General features: G+C 40.0%; 1 protein-coding gene across 1 annotated transcript in view; it reads right to left on the bottom strand.

Moving 5' to 3' along the window:
• The window catches only part of Phex (phosphate regulating endopeptidase X-linked), a 300,129-nt gene that overhangs the window by 277,298 nt on the left and 444 nt on the right, over nucleotides 1-22,387 (bottom strand). Inside the window, exons 1-3 of the mRNA XM_021152917.2 lie at nucleotides 22,179-22,387; nucleotides 17,514-17,582; nucleotides 10,575-10,736 (exon numbers count right to left, since the gene is read on the bottom strand). The exon at nucleotides 22,179-22,387 is cut by the window's right edge and continues 444 nt beyond it. Of these exons, the coding sequence (XP_021008576.1) occupies nucleotides 10,575-10,736; nucleotides 17,514-17,582; nucleotides 22,179-22,296 (349 nt within the window). The 5' untranslated portion in view covers nucleotides 22,297-22,387. The remainder of the gene's footprint in view (nucleotides 1-10,574; nucleotides 10,737-17,513; nucleotides 17,583-22,178) is intronic.

Raw genomic sequence — 22,387 nt, 5'->3', positions numbered from 1 at the left:
AACAGGTGAGGCAAGTAATCTACCAATAACCTATATCCCAATCTCAAGGTGGGACCTTTTAAAAGGTGATTAAGCCGGGTGTTGGTGGTGCACGCCTTTAATCCCAGCACTCGGGAGGCAGAGGCAGGTCGATTTCTGAGTTAGAGGCCAGCCTGGTCTACACAGTGAGTTCCAGGACAGCCAGGGCTACACAGAGAAACCCTGTCTCGAAAAACCAAAAAAATAAAATATAAATAAATTAATTAATTAAAAAAAGGTGATTAAGCCATAAGGATTTTAAGTCAATTAATGGTATCATTTTGGGGACCAGGTCACTCCCTCTGCCCCCTGCTTTATGTGCTTGCTTGCCCACTCTCTGTGTTATGACACAGAATGAAGACCTTCACCAGAGGCCAGTATCATCCTCTGTCAGCCTGGAGAAGCATGAATTAAATAAGTTTGTACTCTTTATAAATTACCATATCTGTAATATACTCTTATAATATCACAAAGCAGACCAAGATAGTCTAATTTGTCATGTTTACTCTCAGACTTGCCTCTCTCAGGACCATTCTCCTCATGTAGAGACTTTGAAGAAATTGTAGACTACGGTATTCCATTTCAATAGTGTTAAAATGGCAGAATCAATAAAAGGTACCTTTATTTCTTCAGTGTTCACCACGTGTTAAAACGTCCTTTTAATCCTTATGAAACTAACAATAATCATAGACTCCAATTACTCAATCCTATGCAAAAGAATTTCCATGCATCTTGTTGAATTCAACAACAGGATCATCGAATAGGTAACTAAGGTTCCCGGAGAAGCAGCTTCCTGAAGCTCACATGGTTTACAAGTAGTAGTCTCACTTCCTTTCAGAGCCTCACACTTGAACCTCACATTGTCAGTTCTTATTTTACTCATCAATAACTTGTGTAAGTCTTGTAGTATACTACAAAGGAGTCTTGGAAAGGCCTATGTCTGTCTAGCAGCCTGTGTTCCTTCCAGTCCTGCCTCCAGAAGGTCAAGAAATTAAATGAACAGTAATAGACATTTTCTCTTCCAATCCTATTGTGAGCAAACTCCAGTTGCATCTCAGGACTCTTCTGGACCTGTGTCCAAGGCCCCAGGAACAGAAAGAAAAAGTAAAGAACATCTCCACTTGTCCCCACTGAGCCATCCATGACCACTACTGCATCCAGCTGCACACAAAGGAACATTTCTTCTCTCCTTTCTTCAACAAATGTTTTCTAAGCATCTCTACTCTGTTATATATTATGTTGTGCTTCTAAGTTTGTTGGGCTGTAAGATTGTTCTAATACCAACAGATTTTTTGGTTACTTTTGTGATTGTATTTTAATTCTTCTATACTTTCATATTTACACTATCCACAGGTTAGTTATGTTAGCATAGGAGATAAAGAAGTACAGTGATTAAATATCCCCTTAAGTTACCCTCGTGGAAAGTTTGATCTTTCCGCACAACAAAATATTCAGAATAGAGAGAAAAGGTAACTTCCCTTTAATGACATAGTTCAGCTGTTAAATCGACTGTTACCTGGAGTCTAAAACTCTGACATAAATGAATGCAGTGGCAATTCCTGCCAATTTGGGGGAGGAGGTGTGCAATGTACTAAGCTCCTCAGAATATCTACACAGACATATCGCTGGCCTGCCTTCTTCCTTCAACTACCTTGGAGCCTCAGGCTATGTTTGTATCAGTCAACCTGGATTCACAGACAGGAGCTAGCAAAACTGTTCCCTGAGAGGTTCCACCCAATAGCTAACCAAAACAGGTACAGAGACTCACAGCCAAACATTAGATGGAGCTCTTGAGAAAGAGTTGGGGGAAGGATTAAGAAACTTGGAGGGGAGCCGGGGCGTGGTGGTACATGCCTTTAATCCCAGCACTCGGGAGGCAGAGGCAGATGGATTTCTGAGTTTGAGGCCAGCTTGGTCTACAAAGTGAGTTCCAGGACAGCCAGGGCTATACAGAGAAACCCTGTCTCGAAAAACCAAAAAAAAAAAAAAAAAGAAAGAAAGAAAGAAAGAAAGAAAGAAAGAAAGAAAGAAAGAAAGAAAGAAAGAAAGAAAGAAAGAAAGAAAGAAAGAGAAAGAAACTTGGAGGGGACAGGGACTCCACAAGAAGACCAACAGAGTCAACTAACCTGCACACTTGGGGCTCTCAGAAACTAAACCATCAATCAAAGAGCATACACAGGCTGGACCTAGGACCCCTGCACATATGTAGCCGATGTGCAGCGCAGTCTTCATGCTGCTCCCTCAACAACTAGAGCAGGGGCTTACTTCGAGTCTGTTGCCAGCCTATGGATCCTGCTCCCCTAACTAGACTGTCTTCTCCTGCCTCAGTGGGAGAGGACATACCTAGTCCTGCAGTGACTTGACGTGCCAGGGTGGGTTGTCCCAGGTACTTTTCTTCCCTTTCTTAGAAGGGAGAGGTTTGAGGGAGGAGCTGTGTGAGGAGAGACTGGGAAGAGGGAAAGGGGCTGCAATCAGAATGCAAAGTGAATGAATGAATGAATGAATGAATGATGAGCCAATACATTTTCTTCTTAAGCCACTTGGAGTTGGAATTTCTGCTCTTTGTAAATCAGTTCATGTCAGGGAAAAAGTGAATGTTCAGTAGCTAGTCTTAGTACACAGATCAGTTGTTGCAATTCTTCCACACAAAGAGAGACCTACAATAGCCATACTTTCAGTTCTGAATGTTTGAGTTTATTAAGTATACAGTAGAAAGGTAAAAGAATAAATAGCACGTGGAAGGTATATAAGAGTACTAGATAGATAGTAAAACTCCATCAAATCGGGAATCTTGAAAACACACAGCAGTATCAACTGGATTGGTTTAATTGAAAGGACAAACAAAAGGAACATCATCGAATCAGTTACGACATCCAGCAAAAGTTCTACTGAGACAGTCATGCTAGAGAGCCTACTTGAAAGATTTCCAGACATAGCAGGGCATTTTCTCCATATTTCATTCCTGTCCCAGGCATTATTGATGTATTGTGTACTACCACAGCCAAAGTACTATGCATTTCAATATTTGGAGTCCATGTCGTTTCCAGAAAATTAATAGCAAACCTTTCAGAATAAATGCAGTGCTGCTTCCTATCGAGAATATCCAATTTATGTGTATTTATGTGAGCTACTAATGGCAGAAGAGTAGCCCTGGACAACTGGAGTTGGGGCTATCCCAAAAGCTGTTGCCAGTACGTGGGATATGTTCTTCTGGCTGGGCTGTCTTGTCTGGCCTCCGTGGGAGAGGAAGCACCTAGCCTTACAGAGACTTGAAGTGCCAGGGTTGGGGGATATCCAGGGAGCCCCACCCACTCAGAGGAAAAGGGGAAGGGGAAATGCAGGAAGGATTGTGGAAGGGGGTGACTGGGAGGAGGGCAGTGAGTGGGATGTAAAGTGGATAAGTTAAAAAAATGAATTAACTAAAAAATACTACAGGGGAATAGATTGTATCTAAAACTAAATACTTAAGGGAAAGTAAAGAGATTATTTCCCTACCTGCTGTTCTCAGGGATAAAATGTTTTTAACACTCTTAACTGTTTGCTGGTCTTTCTTTCTTCCTATTCTAGGGCCAGGGGCCAGCCTGCCCCACGACCCAGAACAAGAAAGGCATACACTAGGGATGGAAAGAGATACATAAGGAGAAAACCAAAGGTGCAGACTGCCACAGCTAACAAAAGAGCAGCAGTGTTTGCCCCCAGTAACCATCCTAATGACCTCCTCGGGTCATCTCCCTGCTTAGAAAAGGAAAGCATCCTAGAGATACATTCGTATGTTTGCAGTCATCAGAAAGAAATTAATTTCTGTATCTTAAGCAACTCTGAAATTTTTAGAAAAGTTTTCCCCTAACACATTATACACCAAAAATGCAAATGGGGAAAGAATAAGAAAAAGTAGAAGACAAAAATGACCTTTTAAATAAAATTAATTCATTTAGAATTTCACTGCAGTAAGACAACAGAGTGAATAAGTAGGCAGTTTGTGGTTTCCTATGTGGCTACATCTAAAAGAGCCAATATGGGCTAAAAAAAAAAGATGTAATCTTCTCTGAACATGTATACCCAGTTTGTCCAGATGACTCACTCAAAATAATTAGGGCTGAGTCTTCCCTAAGAATAAACTTGCCGTATCTAAGTCCAGCCTGGACTATACAGTGAGGCCCAGTCTACAGAAGAACCTGGGCTACAGAATGAGACATAGTCTCAAAAGAAAGAAAGGGGGTAGGAAGATAAAAGAAAAAAAAAAAACAGTGCCACACAATAGATGGTTGATTCTTAATAGTTCCTCATCCCATTCCAACTTTCACCAGCCTGGTGTCACTTCTCTCTCCAAACCTAGTGAAGCCAAGGCTCAAGTAGATAACCTCATTATTCTATACTGCATGGTGTGAGGAAAATGATATGTTTCACCACCATGTCTCCAACAATCTGAACCTTCTCGTGAGGAGGCTTAGCTGAAGCTCCGCAGTTTCTATTACCTATAAAAGATTACTTGGCTAGGATCATATATGGGAAAAGCAAGATTATAAAGGCCAGAGATTTTTGCAGATAAATAATTGGCCTACACTACAGTCACAATCACTTTCATCTTAGCATGCACACGTAGTCTCCATTTCATCTCGCTGTTCTGCTACAGTGTTTGAAAATAATACACTGTATTTCTTCACAAAAGATTGGCCAAAATAGCTATCTCATAAGAAAAATGATCTGCTCCAACCTTGAGTCATCTATCTTCTGACTGACACAAGTGATCTCGCTCACTCAGTGCCTGGTGATTTAGAGATGCTCCTTAGCTCAATCTCTGTCCGCTCAATCACAAACGATACATGCCATTCCATCTTTATGGTCACATGATGTCAGACCAGGAAGGGTTAAAGTAAGGAAATTTTAGTAACCACATCAGTACATTTTTTTTTCTCCTCCACAAAACAATCTTGCTTCTTGGAGACAGCAAGAAATAAACTTATTTTCTAAGTAGAAATCCAAGTCATATATATCATTTAAGGTAAAACTTCACAAAACCTATTTGCTGCCTTCAATAGAGGGCAATTTTTCATCAGCTAGGTCTGTCAGATTCATTTTATTTCACAAATTGGACAGCCGAATCCGTGTGTTCTCTCTCAGCCATAAGAAAATGGTATTCTTTTGGCTGGCGGTATTGGGCTTTATTTTTGGGCATTCTTTTTATCAAAGATGAGGAAAAATACCTTGACAGTATTCAACATTTTCAAAAGCACATGATATTTATAAAGGATAAGGCCAGCACAAAACTTACAACATTTGGTAGATATTACTTCGTGAACCTTAGACTGCCTTTGAAATAAATCAGAGATGCAAAACACAAATATTTGTTGAGAGCTTGCCGTGAACCGGGAGCTGAAGTGGATAATTTTTATCATCACTTTTTTCAGTCCTTACTAAATCCTCTATGCTGGTGTTTTTATTCCATTTTAAAGATGAGAAAACTGAGTTAAAAAGAGATCAGTCATTGTCCCAAGGTGACACAGATGGCAAAAGAGAAGAAACCAGGATGCAAACACTGCCCTCCAGGCCTCAAAACCCCATACTCTTGAGTGGCTTTCAATGAAGAACATGACTTGCAATACTTGAAACAAGCGTTCCATGATCACTTGATACATTTGGCAATTATAATCCTTGACACAGGAGGGCTTTGAATCGTCCTTTCCAAAATTTAAAAATATACAAAAAGCCTGCTACTGTGTTTTACAAGGCCAAAAACAATCTTTGTGACTGAAATCAGACAAAACTACCACACAAAAGGCACAGAAACATATAAATCATAAGCATAGATAGAAATGCATGAAACAAAATACTGATTGGATCCTAGTCATGCCTTACAAACAAAGCATTCTTAGGTAAGTTTTATTTCAAAATTATAAGTTTAGTTCAGTATGAGGAAATCTAAAGAAGGCAAAAGACACTCTGTTAAACAACAAAAAGTCATTTTCCTGATGCATGCCCTTTGTATACCAGTAAACAATAAGAAATACTAACATAATTATATATATTCACACATGTCAGGGGACACAAACTAGATCCCATTACTACTCAAGGTAGAAATTAATAAAATGTATATATCTATTATCGCTGCTTTTACTTAACACCATTCTGGGGATTCTAACCAAGGGAGGGAGGGAGGAAAATATTAAAACCTCTCTTAACTCTATGATTAACAATATAAAAGAGTTTCATAGAAGCTACCTAAAATCTTTGACAAGTCTAATCAGATCTAGTGTAACTATAGCAAAGCATACTTTTGTTATCAAGAGCTGTCAGTCTTCATCCATGAATATCAGAGAGTAAATATCTCAGGCTGTGCTGGCCATATGGTTTCTCTAGCAACTGCTCCTTTTTACCACCGCTGCACAAAGGCAGCCATTGACGATTTGTATCTGAGGAAAGGTGGTTAAAGCGCCAGTAAAACTGTATTTACAAAAACAGGAGGTATGATGCATATGGCTCATTGGCTACAGTTTGCTGACCTCTGCTTTACATCACACACACACACAAAGAGAGAGACAGAAAGAGACACAGAGACAGAGAGACAAAGAGACAGCAAGAGACAGAAGACAGAGAAACAGACAGAAGAGATAGAAAAGTTATTTCAAACATCAAGAAAATATAAAAACCTACAAGTAAACCTTCCAAAGGTTACTTTGGGTATATAAGTCAAAACTGAATTGTAAATATTCTTTCAATCCAACAATTCCATTTCCAGGGATTTAGTCTAAGGATACAGTTAGATAAGGACATAGAGCACACAAGGCTATTTACTGCTATGTTATCTACCGATGTTATTCATATCTTGTTTGTTAAAAACAAGTTCTATTCACATGCATGATATTGGGTATTTTTTTAAATATGAGTATGCATAAGAAGTTTTGCATGTGGGCTCATTTCTGTCTAAAGGTAGAGTTATGAGCAACTTTCTAGTTTTTTTTTTTTAATTCAGCTAAATAAAAACAAGATTTGGAATTGAGGAGATAGCTCAGTAATTAAAGCATGTGACCAGCATAAGGACAGGGGTTCAGATGCCCAGAACTCACATAAATACCCAGTGAGCATGGCAGTTCTCTTGTAATTCTAGCCCTTAAAAGGTCAGAATATCCTCAGTATATCAAACTAGCTAGCCTGGCAAGCTCTGAGTCCAATTGAGAGAGCTTGCCTCAATGAATAAGGGGCCAAATGACCAAATAAGACTCCTATTGTCACCAACTTTGTTCCTACATACACAGACAGACAGACAGACAGACAGACACACACACACACACACACACACACATCCACAGACACATACAAACACATAAGCACAAACTCCACATGAGGAAAAAAATCAAATTTTTCAGTTTTTAAGAAATATGAGCATAGACTCACAGACCATATGAAACCCAAGAAGAAAGACCACACCAAAGTGTAGATGCTACAATCCTACTCAGAAGGGGGAAGAAAATAATCTCAGGAAGTGGGGGGGGGTCTGGGAAAGAGAGAAGAGGAGGAGGAAAAGGGGGGATGGTTCAGATACTGGAGGAGATGGAGGAGAATTATAGAGGGTCAGGAATTTGAATGGAGGTGTGTAGCAGTGGGAGAGGGAGAACTGGGGGTAGCCACTAGAAGTCCCAGATGCCAGGGACCCAAGATGTTCCCAGGACACAACACTGGACTTCAGCTGAAATACCCAACAAAGGGGAGACAGAACCTATAGAGACCATATCCAGTGGATAGGCACAGTCCCCGGTTGATAGATGGAGCCACCCAGCCACCTCAAAAATATTAATCTAGAATTCCTCCTATCAAAAGGAAGTGCAGAGACAAAGAGTAGAGCAGAGACTGAAGGAAAGGCCACCCAGAGACTGCCCCACCTAGGAATCCATCCCAGCTGCAGACACCAAACCCAGAAACTATTGTGGATGCCAAGAAGAGCTTGCTTACAGGTGTCTGATATAGCTGTCTCCTGAGAGGGTGTGCCGGAGCTTGACCAATACAGGCTTGGATGCACCCAGCTGAACATCGGACTGAGGGGTGGGGGAACCCAATGGAGGAGTTAGGGCAAGGACTGAAGGAGATGAAGGGGTTTGCAACCCCATAGGAAGAATAACAATATCAACTAACCAGACCCCTCCCCCCAAAGATCCCAGGGACTAAACCACCAACCAAAGAGTACACATGTGAGGAACCCATGGCTTCAGCTGAATATGGAGCAGAGAACTGCCTCATTAGGCATCACTGAGAGGGGAGCCCCTTGGTCCTGTGTGGAGGCTTGATGACCTGGTGTAGGGGAATGCTAGGGCACTGAGGCAGGAGGGGGTGGGCAGGTGAGGGAGCACCTTCGCAGAGGCAGGGGAGGGAATGGGGGATTTGTGGATGGGAAACTGGGAAGAGGGATAGCATTTTAAATGTCAATAAATAAAATAACCAATAAAAATGAAAAAAAGAAAAATGAACATAGTAACTATACTATGCTCAGTGATTTCTAAGAATTCTGATGCAGCTCATTGACAGTATTCTCCTCAAATAAATCATATCAACACAGACTATAATTTTTATATTAAGACACCACAACCAAGTTTCTTTAAATTATTATAACTACTTCATAACCTAATGCTATGAATCTTTTGTTATAACTAACATAAAAAGAAAACTATCAAGAATTCTCATATTTTCCTTATTCAGTAGTAGTCCTGCATGTATGAGCATGTGCATACAAGTGTATACTCATCTGTCTGCCAAGAAAGAAAGTCCAGAAAAGGAGAATAGAAAATAGCCCATGATGACAGATAAAGGACCAGAATAAATCAATATCTCACAGAGAGAGGCTGGAGAGATGAGTGGTGATTAAGAACACGTATTCCAGCCGGGTGTGGTGGCGCATGCCTTTAATCCCAGCACTTGGGAGTCAGAGGCAGGCGGATTTCTGAGTTCGAGGCCAGCCTGGTCTACAAAGTGAGTTCCGGGACAGCCAGAGCTACACAGAGAAACCCTGTCTTGAAAAAACAAAACAAAACAAAACAAAAAAAAAAACACTCATTCCTCTTGCAGAGGACCTAGGTTTGATTCCCAGCACCCACAAGGTGGCCCACAAGCATCCTTATCTCAAGTTCTAGAGAGTTAAATGCCTTCTGACCTCTGCAGACACCAGGAAAGCAATGTGGACATACATACATGCAGGCAAAAACACCCATATACATATAAGAAAGAAATCATTTTTTAAAAAATATCTTACAGAGAAATAAGTATTAGTTTACAAATTCACTGCTCAAGGTGTTATTTATGGCCACACAGCACAGAAATCTTGTCAGGTTACAGAAAGTCCCTAACATTCTTAAAAACTATCATTGATAATTTATCAAGGCTAAATTTTAGCCTCCTAATAAAAATGTAAACTTATGTGATATATATTTATTTGTGAAAATACACAGGTCTCTAGGGGGTCTGGAGAGATGGCTCAGTCATTAAGAGCACTGACTGCTCTTCCAGAGGGCCTGAGTTCAATTCCCAGCAACCACATGATGGCTCACAACCATCTGTAATGAGATCTGATACTCTGAAGACGACAGTGTATGTATACATAAAATAAATAAATAAATCTCAACAGATATATATTTTTAAAAAATAGGTCTCTATTGATTTGGCTAATGATTTCACATTGTATATAATATATAAGTTGGTATAGATTTAATATCCATCCACTTAAAAATCTTGGAAAAATAGACATGGGAAAGAAAGAAATATAATTCTTCTCACTTCCCCAAGATTCTTTGTGTTACTGAATGCAAGTTACAGGACATACTTCACAGTTGTCAAGAAAGAGGAAAAATATTTTTATCTTCTAATAACAATTCCCTTATCTAGTTTTGAAATCTTCCTAGTTTCCTCCTGAAAGAGCTTGCTCAAACAAGTTAACATAAAAATGAGACTCAATGCAAACACAGTCTTGTTCAGCAACAGACATTTCCAACTTTTGGCAGGGTTCACAAGCACAAATGAAAATGTGTATGTGCACATGGGAGTATCTGTGTGTATGTGAGTTCTTCATTGCTCTGAAGGTCATGGGAGAAAGGTGAGTGTCCCAAAAATTTGGATGTTAACAGGAACAGTATGACAACCATGGGTCATTCAGAGTTCTCAAAATGATGTCAAAAAATGATGAGGTGTTAAATACATTCTGTAAGCCATAAAAATCCAGAAGACAATAAAAAAGAAATGAGGGTGACCTTGAACATAACAGACAAATAAGTTTCTTGATGTAGCATACCAGTCATTAACTATCTTTGTGCTCCCAAACTCTATCAAGTGCTATTTATTCTACAATAGAATTTGTCATTGCATTATCAAGCAAAAAACTAACAACCTACAACAACAGGCTTGTGTTAAGGAAATTGGGGAAACTGAAATTCAGAAAAGTATCTTCTATTAAAATGAATTTTGGACATGAATTTAGTATAGTTTTAAAAAGGATAGTCCAAAGTCAAACACTGAATTAATTTTCTTGTCAAACAGTATTCTGGAAAGAGTACCACCAAACTCTCGTAGAAACTTACCCTTCAACTTGAGGTCAACATTGTGTCTCAGCCAAGGATAAACCCCATAGCTTGGCATATCTTCGGGAATAGGGTTACTGCTTATCCAGCCATCACAAGCAAACCGGAAAAAATTCTCACAAGGATCCACGGAAAGATTTACTTTGCTCATGATGGCAGCAGCTGTTTAAAAAGAAAAATCATAGGATTAAGGATGACTAATAACAAGTACTAGATAGATGCTGTGCACCATTCTCTTCCAAATTCAACAAAAACCATTTCATATCAACCATTTCCCAAACCTTGGCTTCAACATTTCTCCTCAAATGTCTCCCTGGAAGAGCTTCACTATATAAAGAAGTGTATAAGAGAATGCCAAGTGTATAGGAGAAAGGTGGCTGAAATTACTGTTACTAGGTTGTTTTTTTTTTTTTCAGATTGGTCCTACATCTTTGGAGTGTGCAACAAGAATATAAATGGAATATGTAATCAATTGTTGGCCTTCCTTCCATCCCACATGTTCCCCTGCAAACTAACTTGGCTATGCTTCCTATGGAACTAAAAAAGTCCATTTGCCCAGTTTCAAGTGATGCTCGCTTCCTCACTTTATTTGATCAACATAAGTGGCAGGGATGGCTTCTTGTGATTTTCCAAGGTAAGCATTTAAGAAGCCCGGTACCCTCTCTGCTGGATTCCCTTCAAACGAAACCCTGAAGATGTCTCCTAGAGAATAAGAGGCCATGTTAAGGAAATATAACTTCATATTCAAACCCTGGCTGTCCTCAAACTCATAGCCTTGCAAGTCCTAGAATTACAGGTATGAGCCACTACAATTGGTTGTATCTATGAGTTTAAAAAAATGATTAATACAAAATAAGAAAAAGAGAAGGTTCCAATATTCCTAATACACACCTCCAACCATCTTCTAGTTGCAACACAATTGCTGGCTGCAAAGATGTGTACCGATTTTTAAAAGACTGCCAATATTTTAATGACATTGGAAAGATGACACTCTGTTCAATATTCACACCTCAGTTAATGCTAGAATACATTTCTAGCATTCATAATGCTAGAATGGATTTCATAGAATTAATGAAAATCCAATGAGTTATCAGCTAAATTAGAATAAACCTCCCACCCCTGTACAATTTACATAAATTTACAGAAGCATATTTTGCTTATGTGAGCAATTTCTCCAGGTTAAAAAGTACAGTTAGATGTTTCTCTACTTCTTATGGAAAAGGCAAACCACTGCAGTTTTCCTCAGGACCTGGGAGAAAATCCAATAAGAGTTGTGGTCCGGGAGCCACTGAATGAATATACAAACATCCTTTTTGTTTCATTTTTTTCTATTTGGGACACTATTTAATCCTAGCTGGCCTAGAACTCAATATGTAAACTAGGCTGGCCTCTAACTCATAACAATTCTCCTGCTCTACCTGCTCAATGCTAGGATTACAGGCATGAGCCACCATGCCTAGTACCTAATTTCCATGGGACTTCAAAATCCTCATCATTTCCAACCACTATCTTTAAAATGAGCAAGGAAGGGAAAAAAAAAAAACTTGGTTCAGAAGTATGATAAATTTCAAGTTGGTTTAATTTTTTTCCAGACATAATTCGTTGTCTCTAACTACACCTTTACTTACTGCTACTATTTTATCATAATAGTTTAATATTCAAAAGCGCTAGGGCACACAAAAATCTTGCTCCATCTTATGTGTATAGTCAGCCTCTGCAGCCACAGATGGGATCACACAAGTCTCAGTTCCACAGGGGAGCTCTCACACGCACTTTGACTCACATAAGCTCATTGCTTTCTGGCTTCCTTCCCCAGCTTCCCCTGCCCCCAACTCTTTAATGCCTCTTCTCTATCTCCTTGGGTATTCTCACAGGTACGGAGGAAAACTGCAAACTCAGCTCTGACCTCGGCCCTGATGGAAAACTGAATTTGGAAAGGAGCCCGTGGAGGGAAAAAAAAAAAAACTCACTCTTCTCTCTGCCTTGCAGCTAATCATCCCCCATTCACAGAAGCAGGGCTGCCCTTTCTGTGGGGGACTATGACTTCAAATTGCAAGGGACCATGGTTGTCAAGACACCAAAACTCTGTTCCCCTATTCAACTCCATGGAGAAAACTGAGAATCTTATTTTAATAAAAAGAAATTTGATTATGAGTAAAAGCACAAACTGCCACCTTCTCAATTAACCTCTAGAGGTTAATTTTTGGAGCCCATCCACTAGTCTATATGGTACAGAGGAAAGCATTCCTGCACATATACGCTCAGAGGTGGTAGTTTCAATCAGGGCTCAAAGGAGAGTTTTATAAAGACTTACATTTTAATATTTAAATGTAATAATCAAGTTACTCACGTTACATATTTCCTCTGTACCTGGAACTATATGCTAAGCTCTTTTGAGCAATAAAGCCTTTTCACTAACTCTAGAGTGAAGCTGCTTGGGTTGGAATGACAGCAACACTAGGCAAGAGCTAAATACTTGTCTTAGGTTTCTATTGTTGCAGTAAAACACCGTGACCCAAAGAAACTTTCAGTAGAAAGTCTTTATTTGGTTTACAGGTTACACAGGCCATCATGAGAAAAAGCCAAGGCAGGAGCTGAAGCAGATACCAAGAAGGAATGCTGCTTACTAGCTTGTTCCTCAGGCTCATGTTCATCCACCCTTCTTAAACCTTCCCAGGAGTGGCACTGCATACAAGGGGTATGGAGCCTCCCACATAAATCCCTAATCAAGAAAATGTCCACACAGACTTGCCCACAGGTTATCTGATAGAGGGATTATCTCAATTGAGTTTATATAGACATAGTCATCTAAACCCAGAACTATCCACATACATTTAAGCATTTTCTAATAAAATTCCATAAGTAATTATCTAAAAATTAATGCTAGATTTCCAGAGCTTGCAGATTTTCAAATTTTGGAAAAGAAATACATGTATAGCCAGAGGTGATCTAACAGTTTAACAGTTTAACAGTTTAACAGTTGAAGGCTAGCTCTGCCCCTAATTCACGATGTGATCCTGAAATAGTTTGCCTCAAGAACCATACATTCTCCACTGGACAGTGGTGATGCATGCCTTTAATCCCAGCACTTGGGAGGCAGAGGCAGGTGGATTTCTGAGTTCGAGGCCAGCCTGGTCTACAGAGTCAGTTCCAGGACAACCAGAGCCACACAGAAACCCGGTCTCGAAAAAAAAAAAAAAAATAATGGCTGGATTGGTACCACTCAAGCAAGCATATTAGTATTCCTAGAGGTAAATAAATGCATAGTCTCATAAGTAGAATAAGGAATGTCTTACATGGCTTCACATTAGTTACTTTTGCTAAAGAAACCCAGTTTTGTGAAAGAACTTGAGATCAGGTTTAATGTTAAGAATTAGAGACCACATGGCTCTAAGGGATTGAGGTTTTTGATGCAGGTGTACTACTAGTTTTTATTTTCTTTGATTCTCTCTTTTTTGGGGAGGGGGGCTCCAAAGCAGGGTTTCTCTGTATAGCCCTGGCTGTCATGGAACTCACTTTGTAGACCAGGCTGGCCTCAAACTCAGAAATCTGCCTGCCTCTGCCTCCCAAGTGCTGGGATTAAAGGCATGTGCCACCACCGCCCGGCATTTTCTTTGATTCTCACAACTCATATGAAAGTTCAAGGGGCTGGTGAGATGGCTCAGTGGGTAAGAGCACCTGACTGCTCTTCCGAAGGTCCAGAGATCAAATCCCAGCAACCACATGGTGGCTCACAACCATCCGTAACAAGATCTGGCGCCCTCTTCTGGAGTGTCTGAAGACAGCTACAGTGTACTTACATATAATAAATAAATAAATCTTTAAAAAAAAAAAAAAAGAAAGAAAGTTCAAAACACTAGTCCCATTTCATAGTTGATGAGACTGCAGCCCAAGATGGTCAGGAACTTAACACAGATCATGTGGTTTACAAATATCTAGATTATGTTCCAAACCCATCAGCCTGTCTACATTTACTCATTGTCATTAGCAAAGCCATCTACTGTTTTCCTGTAGTCTTTCTGTGTAGTGTTTGCTGTCAAAGAGGAGTTAGAACAACAGATCATAGAGACAAAGAAAAAGTAGAAAGTTGTAGAGAGGAAGGATCTAAGAAAACAAACACAACTTCGTCAGGCATGTCCATCCCTTGGAATTTCACCACCAGCACATGAGGCCACATGACCTTTTCCAACCAGAACACAAGCTCTTGCATAAAGCCACGCTTGGCTTCAATTCTCATGCCATGTGTACTCAACTGCTGCTCCACAGATCCCTGAGTATGCAGAGGCTCATACTGCATTAGGGAAGGCTGAGGTCTGCGTGAGCTTACACTCTAGAAACTGAGAGCATTTCTCCTAACATCAGGAAGCTATTTACTAACGTGAAAACTAAAAACAGGACAGCAAGGCAAAACACACTAGGTGACAGAAGGTGACATCACAAATCATCACTCAGTTCATTTTTACTCTGGCATTATTATGATTTGTAACAAGGGAAATTCATGAAGGAAGTGGCCTTCCATACCTAAAGTTGTCTAAACTAAATCTGAACACTTACAGCTTGAATATTTTAATTTCTCTCACCTGCAAGAACTCTACCACAGCTAAAGTACCCAAGTGACATGAAATTTACAGCCTGTCATCTGATTGTAAAACCTGGTCTCTCACCTTACTCCATGAAAAACTCCAGTTGCTAAGCCTCCAGGCCAACTCCTCAAGTTTGGAACAGAAAAAGGGCATGAGAGTTTCACAATATTCCAAAGGGAAAAACATCACTGTTCCAGAGACAATACTAAGAAGTAGAAAGGGCTGTCTATTCACTAGACCCTTGTGACTCTAGTATCATGAAGAAAAAAAAAAAAAAAAGACAGAAAGCTTTTGCACAGAGTTGCTTGGCTTGGCACAAAGGAAAGGAAGGAGAGGGGCCAGACTCAGACTTTGAAGGCTAGCTCTGCCCCTAATTCACGATGTGATCCTGAAATAGTTTGCCTCAAGAACCATACATTCTCCACTGGACAGTGGTGATGCATGCCTTTAATCCCAGCACTTGGGAGGCAGAGGCAGGTGGGTTTCTGAGTTCGAGGCCAGCCTGGTCTACAGAGTCAGTTCCAGGACAGCCAGAGTCACACAGAGAAACCCGGTCTCGAAAAAAAAAATAATAATAAAAAGTACATTCTCTCATCTATAAGAACTTCATAGAGGTCTTATGAGATTTTTCAGAAATGGCAAGTGGGACTCATTCAGCTCATTACTTGGTTGAAAAATATTGATCACTCAAGAATGGGTCAAAGGGAGTGAGGCTTAATGTAACAATCCAGAGGTGCTGCTATGGCCCTGGTGACCAGACTCTCCTGATCACAGCTCCAGTTGTATCCACTCAACCCCCTCCTCCCAATATGAGATGAATGAAGTTCAGAACAACCATGACAGATTCCTCTTTATCGTAAGCAGACTTTGCATATCTTCTGGGTCAGTGGACATGGTCTGTTTGATTCTAGCAAGGCTGTTTACATAGTCACCAAAGTGATGTCTTGGTTTTGAGACAACTTGGGTTTTGACTATGTTAATACTGAGAACCATGAACTGATAGTGTAAGACAGAGGGGTTGGCCTCGATATGTAAATCAGGCTGGCCTTGAACTCACAGCTATCCACCTGTCTGCCTCCTGAGTGCTATGAGTAAAGATGTGTACCACTACAACCAGCAGTTGACAAATTCTTTCACCTAAGTCTCTCTCATCTCAAATAATGTCGCTGCTTTACATATAATCATCACCCTGCCTTTTCCCCCCAGTACATCTCAACCTCACCATGACCACAATGCCTTCAGCATTCTCCGCTTCTAAATCTGCAATCTTCATCTCAAATTCAAGGCAACATCCTCTCTCATCTGGCCTACTAGATGTATCCTCCTTTCTGATTTTCTTGTTCCCCAAAGTTACGTTCTCTACAGAAAGAGAGGGTCTTTCTAAGCCTCTGCAGGCTGGTCTTGAACTCTTGATCCTCCCACCTCCACCTCCAGAATACTGGGATCACAACCATGTATCACCGTAACCAATTTATGTGTGCTGTTTGAACTCTGAGCTTCATGAAGGATAGGCCATTACTTTACCAATTGAGCTACATCCCCAGGTCCCTTTGTGTGTGTTTTTGTTTTGTTTTCTCCTAGTTCTTGGATATATAAACCCCTGGTATGAATAATACATATTTAGTGTATTCGCTCATTAATCTCTTCTCTTGCAGTCAAGAGAAAAGCCCACATGTTTAATTGCCCTATGACTTCCTCTTTTGGAAATTCCCTAGGGTCCTGCCCACTTGAAAAATGGAGGGTGGTGGAGCCAGGGATTTAGCATCTTCAAATGTAGGCCCCGACTGAATTATGGGGATGTGAGAGGGATTTAATAGCTGTGCCAAAACCAAGGCAACGTTAAGCATGAATCTTTTGCCTTACTGTCCTCATTGATTCATGGTCATGTCACCTCCAAAGAAGTACAACTTGCATCACAGAATAGAAGAAGATTCGAGCAGAGGCATAGATTTCCACGGGGTCCCTGCTTAGGATCAAACAGACCATGTCCATTGACCCAGAAGATATGCAAAGTCTGCTTAAGAAAAAGAGGACTCTGGCCTCAGTGGAGCCATACGAAGCTCACAGTCTCTGGTCTCTGTGTTTTAAAAGAGGACACTGTTTTCCAGGCCCTTTCCTGGGTTCCTTATCATATGGGTTGAAATACTGAATAGCTCAGTTTCTGCAACGAAAACAGGAAACCTAAGCTCCACTACATCACACCAAACCTTGAAAGTAAACTTGAAATGTCTTCAAAATTGTATTTTGTATTTGGTCAACCTCAAGCAAACAGAACACTAAAAATACTACCTGTTTTCTCTTCCACTTCCCAAGGTACCAAAATTATAACTTGACATAGGGTGGAAAACAGACTTACCGGCTTCTATGCATTCTGGCTTCAGGCAGTACTCCTGTTTAGCTTGGAAACTTAGGAGACCTTGACTCACTGAAAAAACAAACCAAAATAAAGGATTGATTTGTAGCACAGTACCACCAAGTTAAATACATTTGGGCACATACGCAAGACAGTTGCTATCAGTTCATACTTCTCATTATTGACCTGGCAGTCCAAAAGCAAGTTGGCTCAAAACCAAAAAACTGCTTTGATAAATATGTAAACAGCCTTGTTAGAACTAAGTCATAGTTATTCTGAAATTCATTCCTCTCGTATCGGGGAGGAGTGGATTGAGTGGGTAAAACTGGAGCCATATTGAGGAGTCTACACACCAGAGCCACAGCAGACCTGGAAGCTCACTAGAGTGTGCGCATTTTCATTCCAGATCTCTGGGTTCAGAAACTCTGGAGGTGGGGAACAGCCATCTTGTCTGCCTTGGGTTTGGCTGACAGAGATTGAGCCCAGAGCCTCTCAAAACTGAGCAGCATGTACCTTGGAGATACACACACACAACCACACACACACACACACACACACACAAACAAATTTTTGTACAAATGAAATCATTTTCAGGAATACTTCCCAGCTGGTGGCAAGCAACATCATCTATCAGGAATTTCTAGTCCTTTATGACATGACAGTGTCTTCAACAAAGTTCATGCTTGAGAATCATGTAATGAAGTCACAAAAATAAAAGCATTTTTTTAAATCTCATAATGTTTTAAGTAAGTTAAGATTTTGTGTTGGGCCACATTCATAGCTGTCTTTGACAGTATACAGGGTGCAGGCATAGGTTAGACATGAGTGTGTTTTCAAAAGCAAAGAAGAATGCACTGGCTTTGAACTTCAGTTAGGATCTGAGCATTAACAAATATGAGTCTAAAATTAAAACCTTTTTGAAAACTACATGCTTTGCCTCCATAGCTGAGAAGTTATGAGACATTCATTATTGCTGTGTTCTGTGAGTAAAAACAAGGAATCTTTGAAGATATGGCCATGAAGAAATGGACCAGGGACGCTGAGAAATGCAGTCTGGAAGCCTACATTTCTGCTTGAGATGCAGACCTAAAGATCACCTGCCAGTCTGGCATGTCTTATTATTTATGAACCCACACCCTAAGAGGAGCCTACTTTGTCTTTGTTCTTTTCTCTCTTCCCTCCTCCAAACTGCCTTTTTATCTGTGTTACATTATAGATTCAAGAAACTTTCCGACAGAACCACTCAGGCCTATTTTCAAAAGAAGTTTTATAACATAAAAGGAGTGTTTTGATATTTTTGCGAGGAAAAAATAGGTAAAAATATATAGACTGCATAAAGATCAGTGCAGGACATTTCAATGTACCTCAGTGGTAGAACCATGGTGAGATTTTCACTGTAATCAATTTTTACATGTTTACCAAATGTACTTCAATGGTACTTTTTATAATGGGAACATAAATTTTACTAGAAATAATAATAATTATTATTATTAAATAACAATAATTTTATTATTAATAATAACCACTTTAGTTTTAAATTTATGATTTGAAAATCTACCCTATTTCTTTCATTAAAAAGAAATGATTATTAACACAGATGTGTTAAAAATTCAAACTAATATCAGTTCTTTTTATCTGACAATGTGTATAAGGAAGTTTTCTATCCCCAAGACATAGAAACAGAACAGAAAGCATGAGAAAAAACCCACAAAGCTGGGGTCATCATCACCTAAGTAGCGACTGGAACCCACAAACCAAATCGAGACCACTGCCTGCTTCTATTTCTGTGAAAAGCCTTGATATTTTTAATAGTTGGGGGAGGGGTGCAATGGAGAATACTATATCAAAATATATAAAAGTATATGGAACTGAAGCTTCAGAATCCAGAAAGCAGATTTTCCTGGCTTCCATTTGTGCACACTGTGTCTGTGGATACTTTAGTGCTACAATGAAACAGAGCCCTGAAATAAGGAATGTGTGGCAGTGGAGCCAAAAATATTTACTATCATCTGGCCTTGACAGAAAAAGCTTGCAGACCCCTGCATCTGAGAAACAGATTTCAGAGGGAAAGGAGAAGGGAAGAAGAAAAGAACACTTGAAAATAAATTGGTTATGGCTATACTGTTATACTGAATATTTTTTAATTCCCTAGGTTTTCAGATCCCACCTCAGACCACTGGCAAGCACTCCTTCTATAGAAGAGAAAGACAAAAGAGAGGTAAGGCAGGGTCCTAGACACATGTCTGAACTTGAACAGACACAGCATACACTGCAAAGTCAACCAGGGAGCACCTTCAAGGGAAGATGCTAACTAGAATATTGTCATGAAGAACATTGCTTTGCAGGCATATAGCAAGCTACATGCAGAGTGGAAGGATTTGGGGCAGACAGTAAAGAAAGGGGCTAGTAAAGCTTAGTGCTGACATAGTTTACAAAAATATAAAGGTCCCTGGGTGGGTATGGTGGTACAGGCGTATAATCCTAGCATTTGAGAGGCAGAGGCAGAAATATCCCAGTAAATTCAAGGTCAATCAAGGCCAGACAGGAATACATAGTGACTGACTACCTGCTCATAGACAGACAGACACTCAGACAGACAGACATTCCTGAGTGTAGACCCTCAGATAGATGTGCTCTGAAGCAGTATCTCCTTAAAAACCTGCATATGCTACTCAATCCTCCCTCTTCATGTCTTGTGAAGATGCAGACTGTGAATCAGTAGACATGGGAGTGGGAACTCAAGCTTTCAGGTGACGCAGACGGTGGAGCAGAAAAAGAAAAGAAAAGAAAAGAAAAGAAAAGAAAAGAAAAGAAAAGAAAAGAAAAGAAAAGAAAAGAAAAGAAAAGAAAAAAGAAAAAAGAGGAGAGGAGAGGAGAGGAGAGGAGAGGAGAGGAGAGGAGAGGAGAGGAGAGGAGAGGAGAGGAGAGGAGAGGAGAGGAGAGGAGAGGAGAGGAGAGGAGAGGAGAGGAGAGGAGAGGAGAGGAGAGGAGAGGAGAGGAGAGGAGAGGAGAGGAGAGGAGAGGAGAGGAGAGGAGAGGAGAGAAGAGAAGAGAAGAGAAGAGAATGAGGCCAGACCATTAGCTGGTCCTATTTATTGTCAATCATCATTAGACCTTCTCCAGAAGATTCAAGGTGAGAGCCAGGTTACTAAACCTACTGGGAAGTTATCTTGGTTTTTTTTTTTTTTTTCATCCCAATGACTGACCCAGTCACAAAGTCCCTCCCCCGACTTCCTCCCCTTCTCCTTAAATCAGGGCTCCCCGAAATAGCAATGTTTGACTTAGTGAACTCTTACCTAAAATTTTTCGTGCTTGTGTCAACAAATCATCTTCTCACACACACACACAAAAAGACTTGCTATCATTGATCATCTTAAGGTAGAATTGAAAGGGGTTGCAAAATGCTATTAACATCACTGAAAAGAAGACATATTTTGACTTACATGATGACCACTTGGATTTGTAAGTCTGGGAGTATGTGTAAACCTAACCTCTTAGGCACTTCCCATGTCATACGTAGATCCCTGGCATGCCCTTAACATTTCTCCTCCAGTTTTAAATTTCAGTAAGTTGATCATCTAAAACCAACTTTGGAGAAACCTCACAACAGTTTTCAAGAACCACAGATTCAGTCACAGGAGTGGGAGGTCTAGCTTCACCAGAAAGTGATATACTGATCCAATTTCCTAAGTCTTTAGCCACAGAAAACATGGAAAGGTGGTTTGCTCTTTTTAGCAGGGTTCTCAACCGCACAAGGCTAACTCTTTTAAAAGTTAATTATTGGTTTTCTCTTGCCAAAATAAACATGGCCTCCTGCATCGTGATTATGCCAAAAAATGTTTCCAATCCTGCTGCATTTCAGTACACCTAGAATCCCTTAAGTATAGGGCTTGTTTTTAGGTGACCTTCAAGCCAATGAAATACTATGAGTTATATAAGAAAACTGTTACAAAGAAAAATAGCAGGAGTTTGGAAAGTCTAAAATTTTGGGCATCCCCTGTCTCTTTCTAACAGATTTCATCTTTCTTTCCCCTCTAGGAATATGCTTTTGTCTCCACATTCTCTCAGAAAACATCATTCTCACAGGAGTTATAACAATAATTGAATCACGGTGCTTTTCAAATCTTAAGAGGAAAACCTCTGCTTTCCTTCACATTCATTTTTAAATCTATTAGAAAAGTGAAGTTAACCATTTTGCATCCATCAAAATCACTGGATTTAAAAAGACTCAAAGAATCCCATTGAAGGACTGATTTATCTTTTGTGGATTGCACTTTGTAACTTGTTCAACTGAACATGAACAAAAGTCAAATAAAAATAAATTCCAGTGTGGTTTGTTCCCCAAAAAAACAAATGCAAGCATCTAACTATGAATTCATAAACACTCAATTTGTGAAATGCAATAAATACATAGTCTTTTCCCTCAGTGCAACCGAATCCACCAGCCATTCCAAACTACTTTCTAATCCAGTTTGCATGCTGGACTATATATTTAATATTTAAGCCTCCTTTTTCACATTGATATAGCTGATTGAAACTGAGAGTATATTTTTATTTTTTAGCATAAGCAAACAGCCTGCATGATGACAAGGGTTTCTAAAATAAAGAATTAGAAAGAGTCTCCAGAGATGCCCAGTTCAGTCTCCTGGTCTCTGGAGCTCCACTTACCTAGAAAGAGCAGTGTGCCCAACACCAGGGTGCCACCAATAAACAGGGCCAGTGCAATCCGAATGCCTCGGTTGGTCCCCTTTCCAGTCTCCATGGTGCTCCCTGTTTCTGCTTCCATCAGAAGGGCCGGAGAGAAGACTTAGAAAGAAAGTCACTTTTCGTGGTTTGGTGGCTGGTCTCAAAAGTTTGTCAGGCGTTTGATATTCAAG

The sequence above is a fragment of the Mus caroli genome, unplaced genomic scaffold (genome assembly GCF_978045245.1).
Source record: "Mus caroli unplaced genomic scaffold, Mus_caroli_1 scaffold_5, whole genome shotgun sequence".
Lineage (NCBI taxonomy): Eukaryota > Metazoa > Chordata > Mammalia > Rodentia > Muridae > Mus > Mus caroli.
Note: the sequence above shows the minus strand (reverse complement) of the source record. Positions and strands in the feature narration are given on the sequence as shown.